Here is a 22,479-nt window from a genome sequence, read left to right as displayed (position 1 = left end):
TAGAATTTTCAATGGTAAAATAATTAAGGGTTATGGTGAGCGAGTGGGTAAGTGGAGCTGAGTCCACAAAAAGATCAGCCATGATGTAATTGAATGGCGGAGCAGGCTGGAGGGGCCAGATGGCCGACTCCTGCTCCTAGTTCTTATGTTCTAAGTGTAGAAGGTTTTAAGTTAGACGGACAGCATGGTCGGCCAGGCTTGTAGGGCCGAAGGGCCTGTTCCTGTGCTGTACTTTTCTTTGTTCTTTGAAACTGGAGCACCCGGAGGAAACCCATGGAGACACGGGTTGGTGGTGGGGGGGGGGGGGGGGGGGGCTGTTGCAAACTTCACAACTTCACACAGTCACCTGAGGCCGGAATTAAACTCAGGACCCTGGCGCTGTGAGGCAGCAGTGCAAACCACTGTGTCACCATGTCTAGCTAAGGAACAGGTTGACGGACCAGCATCTCCAGTTCAGAAGGCTGGCGCAAAAAACCGGCGCCCCCGGCAGCGGGGCTGGCCGAAAGGCTTTCGCCGGTCCGCGCAGTGCACCCAGGGCACTGGCCCGGAGTCTGAGCGGGGGGCCCTGATCGCGGGCCAGGCCACCGTGGGGGCACCCCCCGGGGTTCGATCGCCCCCCGCCCACCCCAGGACCCCGGGGGCCCGCTCGCGCCGCTGATCCCGCCGTTCCAGAGGTGGTTCAAACCTCGGCGGCGGGAGAGGCCTCCCAGCGGCGGGACTTCGGGCCGGAGAATCACCGCAGGGGCCTCTCCGATCGGAGTGGCGAGATTCCCGCCCCCGCCACTTCCCGGGTGGCGGAGAATCTCTGCCACGGCGGGGGCGGGATTTTCGGCGGCCCCAGGCGATTCTCTGACCCTGCTGGGGGTCGGAGAATTTCGCCCATTGTAACCAACTATCTTGGAATGCCGCAGTGTGTCATTGCAATGAGTTTTAGCGTCAACACATCTTGGTCAACTTGTGCAGAAATACAAGAACAAAGTGAGTGAACGCTCCAGTGAAAATCTATTGGCTTTTTATGCCTTTATTTAACAGCTGGTTCTAGAACATAGAGAAATACAGCACAGAACTGGCCCTTCGGCCCACGATGTTGTGCCGAACCTAAATTCTGAAGGAATTTAAACCACAGAGAAGCATGACTGAATTTGCATTGGCCATAATCGCCAACAAACACAACCGTCCAATCACCCATCGGCTGTGAAACTGTGTCACAGAGGGAGGTCACAGTCAGAAGTCTAACAACACCAGGTTAAAGTCCAACATGTTTGTTTCAAACACCAGCTTTCGGAGCACTGCTCCTTCCTCGGGTGAGGAAGGTTGTAAGACCTCTTGCTGTGCTCACCCCAGTCCAACGCCGGCATCTCCACATCACAGAGGGATATGTCAACGGAAAACATCTTCCACATTAGATCCTGAAAACTGATTCTTTGTGAAGCTCCTGCTCCAAGTGAATGGATTTTATTCCCCAGGATAAAGGTGGTTTGAACGCACCAACCAGGCGGCTGAAGGGTTCTCCAATACCAGTTTCATTGACTGCCAGATTCAGCTCAGGCTAATAATTACAATGATCACATGTAACAGTATAAAATCATAAATTAAACAACAAACCGATAAATATAACAGATGAGTACTGGACCGAGGGGGGAAATGAATCGCTCCATCGCCTGTTGGTCTTGCAGAGGCTCTGTGACAAAGAGGAATTGGCATTGTTTGGAATGACATGGAAGCTGCTTCTGGATGGAGTGCCCCTCCATATATTCTGAACCAAAGTGAAAGGATTTCACAGAATGGTTACGGAGCATGAGGAGGCCATTGCCCATCCTGTCTGCGGCGTCTCTCCAAACAAGCATCATGACTTACTGCCGTTCCCCTGCCTCCCCCCCCCCGAACCGTTGCACACTGTTGACAGAATAAAAGTCTATCTTTGCCTGTGTGTGTGTCTCCCCACTGCTGTTTCCCAGCCCAGAGAGGGGGGGAGTGAGAGAGCAGTCTCCGTTTGATAACGCCGGAGTGGGGTCGACAATCAGGAATGTAGGTGGCCACGGTGAGGATGGGGGTGAAGGGGAGAGGGTTGGACCCATGTAGGATGGTGGACTGAACTCCCATTCTCCCCCACGACTCTTCATCGTGCCCGTGGATGGTGCCAGCAGCTCTGCCAACTCAACCCAACGGGCACATCACGGGCCCGGGACAGCAAAAGGCAACTCAGAACGGTCACCCAATCATCCATCGAACACGGCAACAAACTCAACACTGGATCAGGCAGATGGCGCACGGGGCCTGAATCCATCAGCAGATCCCGACAGCCAACATCATTTGGGTCAATGACGGCGGCCATCAATCGATTCGGAGTCTTTTGTACAAAGGAGGATAGAACCCAAATGGGAAAGTCACAAACGTTTTTCTTTTTAAATCAGCCACAGTTTGTACGAATGACAATCTCGTTTCTATTCTCTCAGGCGTGTCGAAACATTCGACCCTTCTCCCGATTATATCTGCTGCTCGCTCGCCCTGGCCATGGGGGTCAGATTATCCTTGGTGCTCATTTCCTTTTGTGAGCCACTCTCGTAGGCACTGTCCACTGACTGCTTCCCATCTGGAAGAAACAAACTTCATTCAGTCTCTGCAAAGACAGGGGGAAAGGCTCACGCCAAAGCCCTCATCTCCAAATCCCTTCACAATGCACCCTGCCCCCATTAATACTCACCCCGCCCCCATTAATACTCCCCCGCCCCATTAATACTCCCCCCACCCCATTAATACTTCCCACCACCCCCATTAATACTACCCCTGCCCCCATTAATACTCATCCCGCCCCCATTAATACTCCTCCGCCCCCATTAATACTACCCCTGCCCAGATTAATACTCATCCCGCCCCCATTAATACTCCCCCCACCCCCATTAATACTACTCCTGCCCCCATTAATACTAATCCCGCCCCCATTAATACTCCCCCACCCCATTAATACTCCCCCCCACCCCATTAATACTCCCCCCCACCCCATTAATACTCCCCCCCAAACACACATTAATACTCCCCCTGCCCCCATTAATACTCCCCCCAACCCCATTAATACTCCCCCCTGCCCCATGAATACTCCCCCCGCCCACATTAATACTCCCCCGCCCCATTAATACTCCCCCCACCTCATTAATACTCCCCCGCCTCCATTAATACTCCCCCAAACCCCCATTAATACTCCCCCTGCCCCCATTAATACTCCCCCACCCCCAGTAATACTCCCCCGCCCCCATTAATATTCCAGCCCAAATGCCCATTAATACTCCCCCAAACCCCCATTAATACTCCCCCGCCCCATTAATACTCCCCCAACCCCCTCATCTCCCATTAATACTCCCCCAAACCCCTCACCCCCATTAATACTCCCCCAAACCCCTCAATCCCATTAATACTCCCCCAAACCCCTCACCCCCATTAAAACACTTCCCAAACCCCTCACCCCATTAACACTCCCCCAAACCCCTCACCCCCATTAATACTCCCCCAAACCCCTCACCCCCATTAATACTCACCCAAACCCCTCACCCCCATTAATACTCCCCCCAAACCCCTCACCCCCATTAATACTCCCCCCAAACCCCTCACCCCCATTAATACTCCCCCAAACCCCTCACCCCCATTTATACTCCCCCAAACCCCTCACCCCCATTTATACTCCCCCAAACCCCTCACCCCCATTAATACTCCCCCAAACCCCTCAATCCCATTAATACTCTCCCAAACCCCTCACCCCCATTAAAACACTTCCCAAACCCCTCACCCCATTCACACTCCCCCAAACCCCTCACCCCCATTAATACTCCCCCAAACCCCTCACCCCCATCAATACTCCCCCGCCGCATTAATACTCCCCCAAACCCCCATTAATACTCCCCCAAACCCCCATTAATATTCCCCCAGCCCCATTAACACTCCCCCAAACCCCTCACTACCATTAATACTCCCCCAAACCCCTCACCCCCATTAATACTCCCCCCAAACCCCTCACTCCCATTAATACTCCCCCATTAATACTCCCCCAAATCCCTCACCCCCATTAATACTCCCCCAAACACCTCACTCCCATTAATACTCCCCCAAACTAGGTTTGCACTGAGTGCTGAGCTTGTGGCATTTGAGTGCTACAGTGAGAGTTTGGTGACTGAGGGAGTAAAAGGGTTATTTAAAGTCTAGTATTTCTTTTATTTAGTTAATTAACTTAAAAGTTGCTGTTTGGTCTATAAGAAGGTGAATTTTGAATCAGCTTTAAACAAGGTTCTACTTGGACTTACTTGCAGCTGGAGCTTGTTAATTAGTTAATTGCATTAGGCCAGTTTTTAGAAGCTAGAGTCACAGTATAAATAGGGGCTAGATACAGTGCAGACTTTGTTTGCACTGAGTGCTGAGCTTGTGGCATTTGAGTGCTACAGTGAGAGTTTGGTGACTGAGGGAGTAAAAGGGTTATTTAAAGTCTAGTATTTCTTTTATTTAGTTAATTAACTTAAAAGTTGCTGTTTGGTCTATAAGAAGGTGAATTTTGAATCAGCTTTAAACAAGGTTCTACTTGGACTTACTTGCAGCTGGAGCTTGTTAATTAGTTAATTGCATTAGGCCAGTTTTTAGAAGCTAGAGTCACAGTATAAATAGGGGCTAGATACAGTGCAGACTTTGTTTGCACTGAGTGCTGAGCTTGTGGCATTTGAGTGCTACAGTGAGAGTTTGGTGACTGAGGGAGTAAAAGGGTTATTTAAAGTCTAGTATTTCTTTTATTTAGTTAATTAACTTAAAAGTTGCTGTTTGGTCTATAAGAAGGTGAATTTTGAATCAGCTTTAAACAAGGTTCTACTTGGACTTACTTGCAGCTGGAGCTTGTTAATTAGTTAATTGCATTAGGCCAGTTTTTAGAAGCTAGAGTCACAGTATAAATAGGGGCTAGATACAGTGCAGACTTTGTTTGCACTGAGTGCTGAGCTTGTGGCATTTGAGTGCTACAGTGAGAGTTTGGTGACTGAGGGAGTGCTGAGCTTGTGGCATTTGAGTGCTACAGTGAGAGTTTGGTGACTGAGGGAGTTAGGTGAGGAGGGAGTAAGGTACTCCTTTCATTTAATTTCCTATATTTATCAAAGAGCGTGAAGGGAACCAGGAGTTTAGAGTACAGCTGACTGGGAGCAGAGTCGGAGGGCGGAGGTCCAGTTGGTCCACAGGGCAGCTAATTCTGTAAAGTAAGAGGGGATGGAGGCTAGGGCAGTTGCATGCTCCTCCTGTAGGATGTGGGTGGTGAGGGATATCACTGGTGTCCCCGCTGACTATACCTGCGGGAAGTGCACCCAACTCCAGCTCCTCAGAGACCGTGTTAAGGTACTGGAGCTGGAGCTGGATGAACTTCGGATCATCCGGGAGGCAGAGGGGGTCATAGAGAAGAGTTACAGGGAGGTAGCCACACCAAAGGTACTGGACAAGAGTAGCTGGGTTACAGTCAGGGGAAAGAAAACTAACAGGCAGACAGTGCAGGGATCCCTCGTGGCCATTCCCCTTCAAAACAAGTATACCGTTTTGGATGCTGTTGGGGGGGATGACCTACCGGGGGAAGGCCCCAGCGGCCAGGTCTCTGGCACTGAGTCTGGCTCTGGGGCTCAGAAGGGAAGGGGGGAGCATAGAAAAGCAATAGTAATAGGAGATTCAATGGTTAGGGGAATAGATAGGAGATTCTGTGGTCGCGAGCGAGACTCCCGAAAGGTATGTTGCCTCCCGGGTGCCAGGGCCAGGGATGTCTCTGATCGTGTCTTCAGGATCCTGAAGGGGGAGGGTGAGCAGCCAGAAGTCGTGGTGCACATTGGTACCAACGATGTAGGTAGGAAAAAGGGTGTGGAGGTAATAAACAAGTTTAGGGAGTTAGGCTGGAAGTTAAGGGCCAGGACAGACAGAGTTGTCATCTCTGGTTTGTTGCCGGTGCCACGTGATAGCGAGGCTAGGAATAGGGAGAGAGTGCAGTTGAACACGTGGCTGCAGGAATGGTGTAGGAGGGAGGGCTTCAGGTATTTGGATAATTGGAGCGCATTCTGGGGAAGGTGGGACCTGTACAAGCAGGACGGGTTGCATCTGAACCAGAGGGGCACCAATATCCTGGGGGGGAGGTTTTCTAGTACTCTTCGGGAGGGTTTAAACTAATTTGGCAGGGGAATGGGAACCGGATCTGTAGTCCAGCAACTAAGGTAGACGATAGTCAGGACGCCAAAGCACGTAGTGATGCAGTGGGGAAGGTAACAATGACAAAGGAGAGTACTTGCAGGCAAGGAGATGGGTTGAAGTGTGTATACTTTAATGCAAGAAGCATCAGGAATAAGGTGGGTGAACTTAATGCATGGATCGGTACTTGGGACTACGATGTGGTGGCCATCACGGAAACCTGGATAGAAGAGGGGCAGAAATGGTTGTTGGAGGTCCCTGGTTATAGATGTTTCAACAAGATTAGGGAGGATGGTAAAAGAGGTGGGGGGGTGGCATTGTTAATTAGAGATAGTATAACAGCTGCAGAAAGGCAGTTCGAGGGGGATCTGCCTACTGAGGTAATATGGGTTGAAGTTAGAAATAGGAAAGGAGCAGTCACCTTGTTGGGAGTGTTCTATAGGCCCCCCAATAGCAGCAGAGATGTGGAGGAACAGATTGGGAAACAGATTCTGGAAAGGTGCAGAAGTCACAGGGTAGTAGTCATGGGCGACTTCAACTTCCCAAACATTGAGTGGAAACTCTTTAGATCAAATAGTTTGGATGGGGTAGTGTTTGTGCAGTGTGTCCAGGAAGCTTTTCTAACACAGTATGTAGATTGTCCGACCAGAGGGGAGGCCATATTGGATTTAGTACTTGGTAATGAACCAGGGCAGGTGATAGATTTGTTAGTGGGGGAGCATTTTGGAGGTAGTGACCACAATTCTCTGACTTTCACTTTAGTAATGGAGAGGGATAGGTGCGAGCAACAGGGCAAGGTTTATAATTGGGGGAAGGGTAAATACAATGCTGTCAGACAAGAATTGAAGTGCAGAAGTTGGGAACATAGGCTGTCAGGGAAGGACACAAGTGAAATGTGGAACTTGTTCAAGGATCAGGTACTGCGTGTCTTTGATATGTATGTCCCTGTCAGGCAGGGAAGAGATGGTCGAGTGAGGGAACCATGGTTGACAAGAGAGGTTGAATGTCTTGTTAAGAGGAAGAAGGAGACTTATGTAAGGCTGAAGAAACAAGGTTCAGACAGTGCGCTGGAGGGATACAAGATAGCCAGGAGGGAACTGAAGAAAGGGATTAGGAGAGCTAAGAGAGGGCATGAAAAATCTTTGGCGGGTAGGATCAAGGAAAACCCCAAGGCCTTTTACACATACGTGAGAAATATGAGAATGACTAGAGTGAGAGTAGGTCCGATTAAGGACAGTAGCGGGAGATTGTGTATTGAGTCTGAAGAGATAGGAGAGGCCTTGAACAAGTATTTTTCTTCAGTATTTACAAATGAGAGGAGCCATATTGTTGGAGAGGACAGCGTGAAGCAGACTGATAAGCTTGAGGAGATACTTGTCAGGAAGGAAGATGTGTTGCGCGTTTTGAAAAACTTGAGGATAGACAAGTCCCCCGGGCCTGACGGGATATATCCAAGGATTCTCTGGGAAGCAAGAAATGAAATTGCAGAGCCGTTGGCAATGATCTTTTCGTCCTCGCTGTCAACAGGGGTGGTACCAGAGGATTGGAGAGTGGCGAATGTCGTGCCCCTGTTCAAAAAAGGGAATAGGGATAACCCTGGGAATTACAGGCCAGTTAGTCTTACTTCGGTGGTAGGCAAAGTAATGGAAAGGGTACTGAGGGATAGGATTTCTGAGCATCTGGAAAGGCATTGCTTGATTAGGGATAGTCAGCACGGATTTGTGAGGGGTAGGTCTTGCCTTACAAGTCTTATTGAATTCTTTGAGGAGGTGACCAAGCATGTGGATGAAGGTAAAGCAGTGGATGTAGTGTACATGGATTTTAGTAAGGCATTTGATAAGGTTCCCCATGGTAGGCTTATGCAGAAAGTAAGGAGGCATGGGATAGTGGGAAATTTGGCCAGTTGGATAACAAACTGGCTAACCGATAGGAGACAGAGAGTTGTGGTGGATGGCAAATATTCAGCCTGGAGCCCAGTTATCAGTGGCGTACCGCAGGGATCAGTTCTGGGTCCTCTGCTGTTTGTGATTTTCATTAACGACTTGGATGAGGGAGTTGAAGGGTGGGTCAGTAAATTTGCAGATGATACGAAGATTGGTGGAGTTGTGGATAGTGAGGAGGGCTGTTGTCGGCTTCAAAGAGACATAGATAGAATGCAGAGCTGGGCTGAGAAGTGGCAGATGGAGTTTAACCCTGACAAGTGTGAGGTTGTCCATTTTGGAAGGACAAATCTGAATGCGGAATACAGGGTTAATGGTAGGGTTCTTGGCAATGTGGAGGAGCAGAGAGATCTTGGGGTCTATGTTCATTGTTCTTTGAAAGTTGCCACTCAAGTGGATAGAGCTGTGAAGAAGGCCTATGGTGTGCTAGCGTTCATTAGCAGAGGGATTGAATTTAAGAGCCGTGAGGTGATGATGCAGCTGTACAAAACCTTGGTCAGGCCACATTTGGAGTACTGTGTGCAGTTCTGGTCACCTCATTTTAGGAAGGATGTGGAAGCTTTGGAAAAGGTGCAAAGGAGATTTACCAGGATGTTGCCTGGAATGGAGAGTAGGTCATACGAGGAAAGATTGAGGGTGTTAGGCCTTTTCTCATTAGAACGGAGAAGGATGAGGGGCGACTTGATAGAGGTTTATAAGATGATCAGGGGAATAGATAGAGTAGACAGTCAGAGACTTTTTCCCCGGGTGGAACACACCATTACAAGGGGACATAAATTTAAGATAAATGGTGGAAGATATAGAGGGGATGTCAGAGGTAGGTTCTTTACCCAGAGAGTAGTGGGGGCATGGAATGCACTGCCTGTGGTAGTAGTTGAGTCGGAAAATTTATGGACCTTCAAGCGGCTATTGGATAGGTACTTGGATTAGGGTAGAATAAGGGAGTGTAGGTTAACTTCTTAAGGGCAGCACGGTAGCATTGTGGATAGCACAATTGCTTCACAGCTCCAGGGTCCCAAGTTCGATTTCGACTTGGGTCACTGTCTGTGTGGAGTCTGCACATCCTCCCCGTGACTGCGTGGGTTTCCTCCGGGTACTCCGGTTTCCTCCCACAGTCCAAAGATGTGCAGGTTGGGTGGATTGGCCATGACAAATTGTCCAAAATTCTATGATTAACCTAGGACAAAAGTTCGGCGCAACATCGTGGGCCGAAGGGCCTGTTCTGTGCTGTATTTCTCTATCAAACCCCTCACCCCCATTAATACTCCCCAAAACCCCTCACCCCCCATTAATACTCCCCCAAACCCCTCACTCCCATTAATACTCCCCAAAACCCCTCACTCCCATTAATACTCCCCCAAACCCCTCACCCATTAATACACTTCCCAAACCCCTCACCCCCTATTAATACTCCCGAAAACCCTTCACACCCATTAATACTCCCCCAAACCCCTCACCCCCATTAATACTCCCCCAAAACCCCTCACTCCCATTAATACTTCCCCAAACCCCTGACTCCCATTAATACTCTCCCAAACCCCTCACTCCCATTAATACACTTCCCAAATCCCTCACCCCCATTAATACTCCCCCAAACCCCTCACTCCCATTAATACACTTCCCAACCCCTCACCCCCATTAATACTCCCCCAAACCCCTCACCCCCATTAATACTACCCCAAACCCCTCACTCCCATTAATACTCCCCCCAAACCCCTCACCCCCATTAATACTCCCCAAAACCCCTCACTCCCATTAATACACTTCCCAAACCCCTCACTCCCATTAATACTCCCCCAAACCCCTCACCCCCGATTAATACTCCCCAAACCCCTCACTCCCATTAATACACATCCCAAAGCCCTCACCCCCCATTAATACTCCCTCCAAACCCCTCACTCCCATTAATACACTTCCCAAAGCCCTCACCCCCCATTAATACTCCCTCCAAACCCCTCACTCCCATTAATACACTTCCCAACTCCTCACTCCCATTAATACACTTCCCAAACCCCTCACTCCCATTAATACACTTCCCAAACCCCTCACTCCCATTAATACACTTCACAAACCCCTCACTCCCATTAATACTCCCGCAAACCCCTCACCCTCCATTAATACTCCCCCAAACCCCTCACTCCCATTAATACACCCCAAAGCCCTCCCCCCCCCATTAATACTCCCTCCAAACCCCTCACTCCCATTAATACTCCCCCAAACCCCTCACCCCCCATTAATACACTTCCCAAACCCCTCACTCCCATTAATACCCCCCAAACCCCTCACTCCCATTAATACACTTCCCAACTCCTCACTCCCATTAATACATTCCCAAACCCCTCACCACATTAATACACTCCCAAAACCCTCACTCCATTAATACACTTCCCAAACTCCTCACTCCCATTAATACACTTCCCAAACCCTCACTCCCATTAATACACATCCCAAAGCCCTCACCCTCCCCCCCATCCCCCATAATACTCCCCCCAAACCCCTCTCTATCATTAATACTCCCCAAAACCCTCCACTCCATTAACACACATCCCAAAGCCCTCACCCCCATTAATATACCCCCACCAAACCCTCACCCCATTAATACACTTCCCAAACCCCTCACTCCCATTAATACTCCCCCAAACCCCTCACTCCCATTAATACACTTCCCAAACCCCTCACTCCCATTAATACACATCCCAAAGCCCTCACTCCCATTAATACTCCCAAACCCCTCACTCCCATTAATACACTTCCCAAACTCCTCACTCCATTAATACACTTCCCAAACCCTCACTCCATTAATAACATCCCAAAGCCCTCACCCCCCCCATTAATACTCCCCCCCAAACCCCTCTCTATCAAATACTCCCCCAAACCCCCTCCCCATTAATACACATCCCAAGCCCTCACCCCCCATTAATACTCCCCCAAACCCCTCCCCCCATTAATACTCCCCCAAACCCCTCACCCCATTAATTAATACACTTCCCAAACCCCTCACTCCCATTAATACTCCCCCAAACCCTCACTCCTATTAATACACTTCCCAAACCCCTCATCCCATTAATACACCTCCCAAACCCCTCACTCCCATTAATACACTTCCCAAACCCTCACCCCCCCCATTAATACTCCCTCCAAACCCCTCACTCCATTAATACTCCCCCAAAACCCTCACTCCCATTAATACACTTCCCAAACCCCTCACTCCCATTAATACACATCCCAAAGCCCTCACCCCCCCATTAATACTCCCCCCAAACTCCTCACTACCATTAATACTCCCCAAACCCCTCACTCCCATTAATACACATCCCAAAGCCCTCACCCCCCCATTAATACTTGCCCCCCAAACCCCTCACTCCCATTAATACTCCCCCAAACCCCTCACCCCCATTAATACACTTCCCAAACCCCTCACTCCCATTAATACTCCCCTAAACCCCTCACTCCCATTAATACATTTCCCAAACCCTCACTCCCATTAATACTCCCCTAAACCCCTCACTCCCATTAATACACTTCCCCAAACCCCTCACTCCCATTAATACACTTCCCAAACCCCTCACTCCCATTAATACACTTCCCAAACCCCTCACTCCCATTAATACACTTCCCAAAGCCCTCACCCCCCATTAATACTCCCCCCAAACATCCTCCTACCATTAATACTCCCAAACCCCTCACTCCCATTAATACACATCCCAAGCCCTCACCCCCCATTAATACTTCCCCCCCAAACCCCTCACATCCCATTAATACTCCCCCAAACCCCTCACCCCCATTAATACACTTCCCAAACCCCTCACTCCCATTAATACTCCCCTAAACCCCTCACTCCCATTAATACATTTCCCAAACCCCTCACTCCCATTAATACTCCCCTAAACCCCTCACTCCCATTAATACACTTCCCAAACCCCTCACTCCCATTAATACACTTCCCAAACCCCTCACTCCCATTAATACACTTCCCAAACCCCTCACTCCCATTAATACACTTTCCAAAGCCCTCACCCCCCATTATACTCTCCCCCCAAACCCCTCACTATCATTAATACTCCCCCAAACCCCTCACTCCCATTAATACACATCCCAAAGCCCTCACCCCCCATTCTCCCATTAATACTCCCCCAAACCCCTCACCCCCATTAATACACTTCCCAAACCCCTCACTCCCATTAATACGCTTCCCAAACCCCTCACTCCCATTAATACACTTCCCAAACCCCTCACTCCCATTAATACACTTCCCAAAGCCCTCACCCCCCATTAATACTCCCCCAAACCCCCCACTCCCATTAATACACTTCCCAAACCCCTCGCTCCCATTAATACACTTCCCAAACCCCTCACTCCCATTAATACTCCCCCAAACCCCTCACCCCCATTAATACACTTCCCAAACCCCTCACTCCCATTAATACTCCCCCAAACCCCTCACTCCCATTAATACACTTCCCAAACTCCTCACTCCCATTAATACACTTCCCAAACCCCTCACTCCCATTAATACACTTCCCAAACCCCTCACTCCCATTAATACACTTCCCAAACTCCTCACTCCCATTAATACACTTCCCAAACCCCTCACTCCCATTAATACACATCCCAAAGCCCTCACCCCCCCCATTAATACTCCCCCCCCAAACCCCTCTCTATCATTAATACTCCCCCAAAACCCTCACTCCCATTAATACACATCCCAAAGCCCTCACCCCCCATTAATACTCCGCCCAAAACCCTCACCCCCATTAATACACTTCCCAAACCCCTCACTCCATTAATACTCCCCAAACCCCTCACTCCCATTAATACACTTCCCAAACTCCTCACTCCCATTAATACACTTCCCAAACCCCTCACCCCCATTAATACACTTCCCAAACCCCTCACTCCCATTAATACACATCCCAAAGCCCTCACCCCCCCATTAATACTCCCCCCCAAACCCCTCTCTATCATTAATACTCCCCCAAACCCCTCACTCCCATTAATACACATCCCAAAGCCCTCACCCCCCCATTAATACTCCCCCCCAAACCCATCTCTATCATTAATACTCCCCCAAACCCCTCACTCCCATTAATACACATCCCAAAGCCCTCACCCCCCATTAATACTCCCCCAAACCCCTCACCCCCATTAATACACTTCCCAAACCCCTCACTCCCATTAATACTCCCCCAAACCCCTCACCCCCATTAATACACTTCCCAAACCCCTCACTCCCATTAATACTCCCCCAAACCCCTCACTCCCATTAATACACTTCCCAAACTCCTCACTCCCATTAATACACTTCCCAAACCCCTAACTCCCATTAATACACTTCCCAAACCCCTCACTCCCATTAATACACTTCCCAAACTCCTCACTCCCATTGATACACTTCCCAAACCCCTCACTCCCATTAATACACATCCCAAAGCCCTCACCCCCCCCATTAATACTCCCCCCCAAACCCCTCTCTATCATTAATACTCCCCCAAAACCCTCACTCCCATTAATACACATCCCAAAGCCCTCACCCCCCATTAATACTCCCCCAAACCCCTCACCCCCATTAATACACTTCCCAAACCCCTCACTCCCATTAATACTCCCCCAAACCCCTCACTCCCATTAATACACTTCCCAAACTCCTCACTCCCATTAATACACTTCCCAAACCCCTCACTCCCATTAATACACTTCCCAAACCCCTCACTCCCATTAATACACTTCCCAAACTCCTCACTCCCATTAATACACTTCCCAAACCCCTCACTCCCATTAATACACATCCCAAAGCCCTCACCCCCCCCCATTAATACTCCCCCCCCCAAACCCCTCTCTATCATTAATACTCCCCCAAACCCCTCACTCCCATTAATACACATCCCAAAGCCCTCACCCCCATTAATACTCCCCCAAACCCCTCACCCCCATTAATACTCCCCCAAACCCCTCACCCCCATTAATACACTTCCCAAACCCCTCACTCCCATTAATACTCCCCCAAACCCCTCACTCCTATTAATACACTTCCCAAACCCCTCACTCCCATTAATACACTTCCCAAACCCCTCACTCCCATTAATACACTTCCCAAAGCCCTCACCCCCCCCATTAATACTCCCTCCAAACCCCTCACTCCCATTAATACTCCTCCAAACCCCTCACTCCCATTAATACACTTCCCAAACCCCTCACTCCATTAATACACTTCCCAAAGCCCTCACCCCCCATTAATACTCCCCCCAAACTCCTCACTACCATTAATACTCCCCAAACCCCTCACTCCCATTAATACACATCCCAAAGCCCTCACCCCCCATTAATACTTCCCCCCCAAACCCCTCACTCCCATTAATACTCCCCCAAACCCCTCACCCCCATTAATACACTTCCCAAACCCCTCACTCCCATTAATACTCCCCTAAACCCCTCACTCCCATTAATACATTTCCCAAACCCCTCACTCCCATTAATACTCCCCTAAACCCCTCACTCCCATTAATACACTTCCCAAACCCCTCACTCCCATTAATACTCCCCCAAACCCCTCACTCCCATTAATACACTTCCCAAACCCCTCACCCACGTTAACACAGCCCAACCACCTGCAAATTCGCTCCAACGGTTCTATGAGGGAAGTTTGGGAAATGCCAATTCCTGGTGCTCAGATTGACCAGAATTCTCCTTCACCCAGTCATTCCCAATATTAACACACCGACAAGTACCTGAGGATTGAAGTGCTTTGTAGGTTTCTGTTTTCTGGATAATGTTCACTGCGGTTTCCAATCCAAGACACTGGAGTGCGTCAACTAACTGTTCAATCGTCCCACCTGAAATCTGAAGGCAGTTAGATTTATAATTTCACTCTTCAAATACTCGGCCAACATCAGACTCAGCCAATCAGAGGCTCCGCTCACCAGCGCGTAAACACAGAAACAGCCCTGGGTAATCCTCCTGTTGGCTTACAGGACTGAGGCTGGGTCAGTGCACCCAGCGATCTGCTGGTCAGGGTGGGTCTGCTGGTCAGGGTGGGTCTGCTGGTCAGTGTGGGCCTGCTGGTCAGTGTGGGCCTGCTGGTCATGTGGGCTGGGTCGGGCTAGGCTTGGTCAGGGTGGGCCTGCTGGTCAGGGTGGGTCTGCTGGTCAGGCTGGGTCAGTGCAGCCAGCTGTCTGCTGGTCAGGCTGAGTCTGCTGGTCAGGGTGGGCCTGCTGGTCAGGGTGGGCCTGCTGGTCAGGGTGGGCCTGCTGGTCAGGGTGGGCCTGCTGGTCAGGCTGGGTCTGCTGGTCAGGCTGGGTCTGCTGGTCAGGCTGGGTCTGCTGGTCAGGCTGGGTCTGCTGGTTAGGCTGGGTCTGCTGGTCAGGCTGGGTCTGCTGGTCAGGCTGGGTTAGTGCACCCAGCGCTCTGCTGGTCAGGCTGGGTCTGCTGGTCAGGCTGGGTCTGCTGGTTAGGCTGGGTCTGCTGGTCAGGCTGGGTCTGCTGGTCAGGCTGGGTTAGTGCACCCAGCGCTCTGCTGGTCAGGCTGGGTCTGCTGGTCAGGCTGGGTCTGCTGGTCAGGCTGGGTCTGCTGGTCAGGCTGGGTCTGCTGGTCAGGCTGGGTCTGCTGGTCAGGGTGGGTCTGCTGGTCAGGCTGGGTCTGCTGGTCAGGCTGGGTCAGTGCAGCCAACTGTCTGCTGGTGAGAGACGAGGAGCTGTGATGGAGTGAAGGAATTTAGATGTCTGTGTACACGGCTCACGGATAGCTCGTGCTAATTTACAAAGAAGGAATCAAAGCGCGGAGTGGAAGCTTTATCTTTATCTGATGGGAATTCAGATGGAGAACCATTGGTCAAATTTAATTCACATTAAATATGTTCAGTTCTGGGCAACAGAAGGATATAAGCAACAAAGAAAAGTACAGCAGAGGAACAGGCCCTTCAGCCTCCAAGCCTGTGCTGACCATGCTGCAAGTCTAAACTAAAACCTTCTGCACTTCCGAGGTCCGTATCCCTCTATTCCCATCCTATTCATGTATTTGTCAAGATGCCCCTTAAACGTCACTACCGTCCCTGCTTCCACCACCTCCTCCGGCAGCGAGTTCCAGGCACCCACTACCCTCTGTGTAAAAAACTTGCCTCGTACATCTCCTCTAAACTTTGCTCCTGTGTTGCCCCTTTCAGTGACCTGTGGACCTGTACACCTCGATCTCTCTCACTTTCAATACTCTTGAGAGTTATACCATTCACTGTTTATTCCCTACCTGTATTAGACCTTCCAAAATGCATTACCTCACATTTGTCCGGATTAAACTCCATCTGCCATCTCTCCGCCCAAGTCTCCAAACGATCTAAATCCTGCTGTATCCTCTGACAGTCTTCATCGCTGTCCGCAATTCCACCAAACTTTGTGACGTCCACAAATGTAATAATCAGACCAGTTACATTTTCCTCCAAATCATTTATATATACTACAAACAGCAAAGGTCCCAGCACTGATCCCTGTGGAACACCACTAGTCACAGCCCTCCAATCAGAAAAGCACCCTTCCATTGCTACTCTCTGCCTTCTATGACCTAGCCAGTTCTGTATCCACCTTGCCAGCTCACCCCTGATCCCGTGTGACTTCACCTTTTGTACCAGTCTGCCATGAGGGACATGGTCAAAGGCCTTACTGAAGTCCATATAGACAATATCCACTGCCCTACCCTCATCAATCATTTTTGTCATTTCCTCAAGAAACTCGATCAAGTTAGTGAGACACAACCTCCCTTTCACAAAACCGTGCCGCCTCTCGCTAATGCGTCTATTTGCTATTTGTCTCGAAGAATCTTCTCCAATAATTTCCCTACCACTGACATACGGCTTGTAATTTCCTGGATTATCCTTGCTACCCTTCTTAAACAAAGGAACAACATTGGCTATTCTCCAGTCCTCCGGGACATCACCTGTAGCCAGTGAGGATCCAAAGATTTCTGTCAAGGCCTCAGCAATTTCCTCTCTAGCCTCCTTCAGTATTCTGGGGTAGATCCCATCAGGCCCTGGTGACTTATCCACCTTAATGTTTTTCAAGACGCCCAACACCTCCTCCTTTTTGATGTCAATGTGACCCAGGCTATCTACTCACCCTTTCCCAGATTCATCATCATAAGACCATAAGATATAGGAGCAGAATTAGGCCACTCGGCCCATCGAGTCTGCTCCGCCATTCAATCATGGCTGATATTTTTCTCATCCCCATTCTCCTGCTTTCTCCCCATAACCCCTGATCCCCTTATTAATCAAGAACCTATCTATCTAGAACATAGAACATAGAACATAGAACGATACAGCGCAGTACAGGCCCTTCGGCCCTCGATGTTGCACCGACATGGAAAAAATCTAAAGGCCATCTAACCTACACTATGCCCTTATCATCCATATGCTTATCCAATAAATTTTTAAATGCCCTCAATGTTGGCGAGTTCACTACTGTCGCAGGTAGGGCATTCCATGGCCTCACCACTCTTTGCGTAAAAAACCCACCTCTGACCTCTGTCCTATATCTATTACCCCTCAATTTAAGGCTATGTCCCCTCGTGCTAGCCACCTCCATCCGCGGGAGAAGGCTCTCGCTGTCCACCCTATCTAACCCTCTGATCATTTTGTATGCCACTATTAAGTCACCTCTTAACCTTCTTCTCTCTAACGAAAACAACCTCAAGTCCATCAGCCTTTCCTCATAAGATTTTCCCTCCATACCAGGCAACATCCTGGTAAATCTCCTCTGCAACCCGTTCCAAAGCTTCCACGTCCTTCCTATAATGAGGCGACCAGAACTGTACGCAATACTCCAAATGCGGCCGTACTAGAGTTTTGTACAACTGCAACATGACCTCATGGCTCCGGAACTCAATCCCTCTACCAATAAAGGCCAACACACCATAGGCCTTCTTCACAACCCTATCAACCTGGGTGGCAACTTTCAGGGATCTATGTACATGGACACCGAGATCCCTCTGCTCATCCACACTACCAAGAATTTACCATTAGCCAAATATTCTGCATTTCTGTTATTCTTTCCAAAGTGAATCACCTCACACTTCTCCACATTAAACTCCATTTGCCACCTCTCAGCCCAGCTCTGCAGCTTATCTATGTCCCTCTGTAACCTGCAACATCCTTCCGCACTGTCTACAACTCCACCGACTTTAGTGTCGTCTGCAAATTTACTCACCCATCCTTCTGCGCCATCCTCTAGGTCATTTATAAAAATGACAAACAGCAACGGCCCCAGAACAGATCCTTGTGGTACGCCACTCGTAACTGAACTCCATTCTGAACATTTCCCATCAACTACCACTCTCTGTCTTCTTTCAACTAGCCAATTTCTGATCCACATCTCTAAATCACCCTCAATCCCCAGCCTCTGTATTTTCTGCAATAGACGACCGTGGGGAACCTTATCAAACGCTTTACTGAAATCCATATACACCACATCAACTGCTCTACCCTCGTCTACCTGTTCAGTCACCTTCTCAAAGAACTCGATAAGGTTTGTGAGGCATGACCTACCCTTCACAAAACCATGCTGACTGTCCCTAATCATATTATTCCTATCTAGATGATTATAAATTGTATCTTTTATAATCCTCTCCAAGACTTTACCCACCACAGACGTTAGGCTCACCGGCCTATAGTTACCGGGGTTATCTCTACTCCCCTTCTTGAACAAAGGGACCACATTTGCTATCCTCCAGTCCTCTGGCACTATTCCTGTAGCCAATGATGACCTAAAAATCAAAGCCAAAGGCTCAGCAATCTCTTCCCTGGCTTCCCAGAGAATCCTAGGATAAATCCCATCTGGCCCCGGGGACTTATCTATTTTCACCTTGTCCAGAATTGCCAACACTTCTTCCCTACGCACCTCAATGCCATCTATTCTAATAGCCTGGGTCTCAGCATTCTCCTCCACAATATTATCTTTTTCTTGAGTGAATACTGACGAAAAGTATTCATTTAGTATCTCGCTTATCTCCTCAGCCTCCACACACAACTTCCCACCACTGTCCTTGACTGGCCCTACTCTTACCCTAGTCATTCTTTTATTCCTGACATACCTATAGAAAGCTTTTGGGTTTTCCTTGATCCTACCTGCCAAAGACTTCTCATGTCCCCTCCTTGCTCGTCTCAGCTCTCTCTTTAGATCCTTTCTCGCTTCCTTGTAACTATCAAGCGCCCCAACTGAAACTTCACGCCTCATCTTCACATAGGCCTCCTTCTTCCTCTTAACAAGAGATTCCACTTCTTTGGTAAACCACGGTTCCCTCGCTCGACCCCTTCCTCCCTGCCTGACTGGTACGTACTTATCAAGAACATGCAATAGCTGTTCCTTGAACAAGCTCCACATATCCAGTGTGCCCAACCCTTGCAGCCTACTTCTCCAACCAACACATCCTAAGTCATGTCTAATGGCATCATAATTGCCCTTCCCCCAGCTATAACTCTTGCCCTGCGGGGTATACTTATCCCTTTCCATCACTAATGTAAAGGTCACCGAATTGTGGTCACTGTTTCCAAAGTGCTCACCTACCTCCAGATCTAACACCTGGCCTGGTTCATTACCCAAAACCAAATCCAATGTGGCCTCGCCTCTTGTTGGCCTGTCAACATATTGTGTCAGGAAACCCTCCTGCACACATTGTACAAAGAATGACCCATCTAATGTACTCGAACTATATCTTTTCCAGTCAATATTTGGAAAGTTAAAGTCTCCCATAACAACTACCCTGTTACTTTCGCTCTTTTCCAGAATCATCTTCGCCATCCTTTCCTCTACATCCCTAGAACTATTAGGTGGCCTCTAGAAAACTCCCAACAGGGTGACCTCTCCTTTCCTGTTTCTAACCTCAGCCCATACTACCTCAGAAGAAGAGTCCCCATCTAGCATCCTTTCCACCACCGTAATACTGTCCTTGACTAGCAGCGCCACACCTCCCCCTCTTTTTCCCCCTTCTCTGAGCTTACTAAAACACCTAAACCCCGGAACCTGCAACAACCATTCCTGTCCCTGCTCTATCCATGTCTCTGAAATGGCCACAACATCGAAGTCCCAGGTACCAACCCATGCTGCCAGTTCCCCTACCTTATTTCGTATACTCCTGGCATTGAAGTAGACACACTTCAAACCACCTACCTGAACACTGGCACCCTCCTGCGAAGTCAAATCTGTGCTCCTGACCTCTATACTCTCAATCTCCCGTACCCCAAAACTACAATCCAGGTTCCCATGCCCCTGCTGAATTAGTTTAAACCCCCCCAAAGAGCACTAACAAATCTCCCCCCCAGGATATTGGTGCCCCTCAGGTTCAGATGTAGACCATCCTGTCTATAGAGGTCCCACCTTCCCCAGAAAGAGCCCCAGTTATCCAGAAATCTGAATCCCTCCCGCCTGCACCATCCCTGTAGCCACGTGTTTAATTGCTCTCTCTCCCTATTCCTCATCTCACTATCACGTGGCACGGGCAACAACCCAGAGATAACAACTCTGTTTGTTCTCGCTCTGAGCTTCCAACCTAGCTCCCTAAAGGCCTGCCTGACATCCTTGTCCCCTTTCCTACCTATGTCGTTAGTGCCAATGTGGACTACGACTTGGGGCTGCTCCCCCTCCCCCTTAAGGACCCGGAAAACACGATCCGAGACATCACGTACCCTTGCACCTGGGAGGCAACATACCAAACGTGAGTCTCTCTCGCTCCCACAAAATCTCCTATCTGTGCCCCTGACTATTGAGTCCCCAATTACTAATGTTCTACTCTTAAAGACAGTGATTTGGCCTCCACAGCCTTCTGTGGCAAAGAGTTCCACAGATTCACCACCTGAAGAAACTCCTCCTCATCTCTGTTTTAAAGGATCATCCCTTTAGTCTGAGATGGTGTCCTCTGGTTCCAGTTTTTCCTACAAGTGGAAACATCCTCTCCACGTCCACTCTATCCAAGCCTCGCAGTATCCTGTAAGTTTCAATAAGATCCCCCCTCATCCTTCCCAACGAGTACAGCCCCAGAGTCCTCAAATGTTCCTCATACGACAAGTTCTTCATTCCAGGGATCATTCTTGTGAACCTCCTCTGGACCCTTTCCAAGGCCAGCACATCCTTCATTAGATATGGGGCCCAAAACTGTTCACAATACTCCAAATGGGGTCTGACCAGAGCCTTATACAGCCTCAGAGGTACATCCCTGGTCCTGTATTCTAGCCCTCTTGACATGAATGCTATCATTGCATTTGCCTTCCTAACTGCCGACTGAACCTGCACATTAACCTTAAGAGAATCGTGAACAAGGACTCCCAAGTCCCTTTGTGCTTCTGATATCCCAAGCATTTCCCCATTTAGAAAATAGTCTGTGCCTAAATTCCTCCTTCCAAAGTGCATAACCTCACACTTTTCCACATTGTATTCCATTTGCCACTTCATTGCCCACTCTCCTAGCTTGTCCAAATCCTTCTGCAGGATTTGGACAAATGCTTCCTCAATACTACCTGTCCCTCTACAGACCTTTGTATCATCTGCAAACTTAGCAACAGTGCCTTCAGTTCCTTCTTCCAGATCATTAATGTATATTGTGAAAAGTTGTGGTCCCAGCACAGACCCCTGAGGCACACCACTAGTCACTGGCTGCCATCCTGAAAAAGACTCCTTTATCCCCACTCTCTGCCTTCTGCCAGTCAGCCAATCCAAGCCAGGATCTTACCCTTCACACCATGGGCTTTTAACGTATTTAACAGTCTCCTATGCGGTATGTCATTCACCAAGTCATTCTCTTTGGTGAATACTGATGCAACGTACCCATTCGCTACCTCGCCCATTTCCTCTGGTTCCACACATAGATTCTCTCCCCTGTCCTTCAGTAGGCCAACCCATTCCCTGGCTACCCTCTTGCTTTTTATGTATGTGTAAAAAGCCTTGGGATTTTCCTTAACCCTGTTTGCCAATGACTTTTCGTGACCCCTTGTAGCCCTCCTGACTCCTTGCTTAAATTCCTTCCTACTTTCCTTATATTCCACACGGGCTTAGTCTGTTCCCAGCCTTCTATCCCTGACAAATTCTTCCATTTTCTTTTGGACTAGGCTCACAATATCCCTCGTTAACCAAGGTTCCCGAAACTTGCCACAGTTATCCTCTTTCCTCACCAGAACATGCCGGTCCTGAATTTCTGTCAACTGACATTTGCCTCCCACATGTCAGATGTTGATTTGCCCTTGAATTGGCCTTTGAGACAATCCAGCACAAAATTGCACCAGGGCATTGAGTATAGCAAGTCATGATGCAACTGTATAGAATCTTAGTTAGGCCACACTTGGAGTATAGTGTTCAATTCTGGCCACCACACTCCCAGAAGGAT

The 22,479-nt window shown here is 49.0% G+C and overlaps 1 protein-coding gene across 1 annotated transcript in view; it reads right to left on the bottom strand.

Moving 5' to 3' along the window:
- Positions 1 to 995: 995 nt before the first annotated feature.
- Positions 996 to 22,479, bottom strand: part of nfkb2 (nuclear factor of kappa light polypeptide gene enhancer in B-cells 2 (p49/p100)) — a 79,519-nt gene continuing 58,035 nt past the window's right edge. Inside the window, exons 16-17 of the mRNA XM_038783281.1 lie at positions 14,852 to 14,963; positions 996 to 2,593 (exon numbers count right to left, since the gene is read on the bottom strand). Of these exons, the coding sequence (XP_038639209.1) occupies positions 2,487 to 2,593; positions 14,852 to 14,963 (219 nt within the window). The 3' untranslated portion in view covers positions 996 to 2,486. The remainder of the gene's footprint in view (positions 2,594 to 14,851; positions 14,964 to 22,479) is intronic.

This window comes from Scyliorhinus canicula, chromosome 22 (assembly GCF_902713615.1).
Source record: "Scyliorhinus canicula chromosome 22, sScyCan1.1, whole genome shotgun sequence".
Taxonomy (NCBI): Eukaryota; Metazoa; Chordata; class Chondrichthyes; order Carcharhiniformes; family Scyliorhinidae; genus Scyliorhinus; species Scyliorhinus canicula.
The sequence above is the reverse complement of the archived record's forward strand: the minus strand, read 5'-3'. Positions and strand labels throughout refer to the sequence as shown.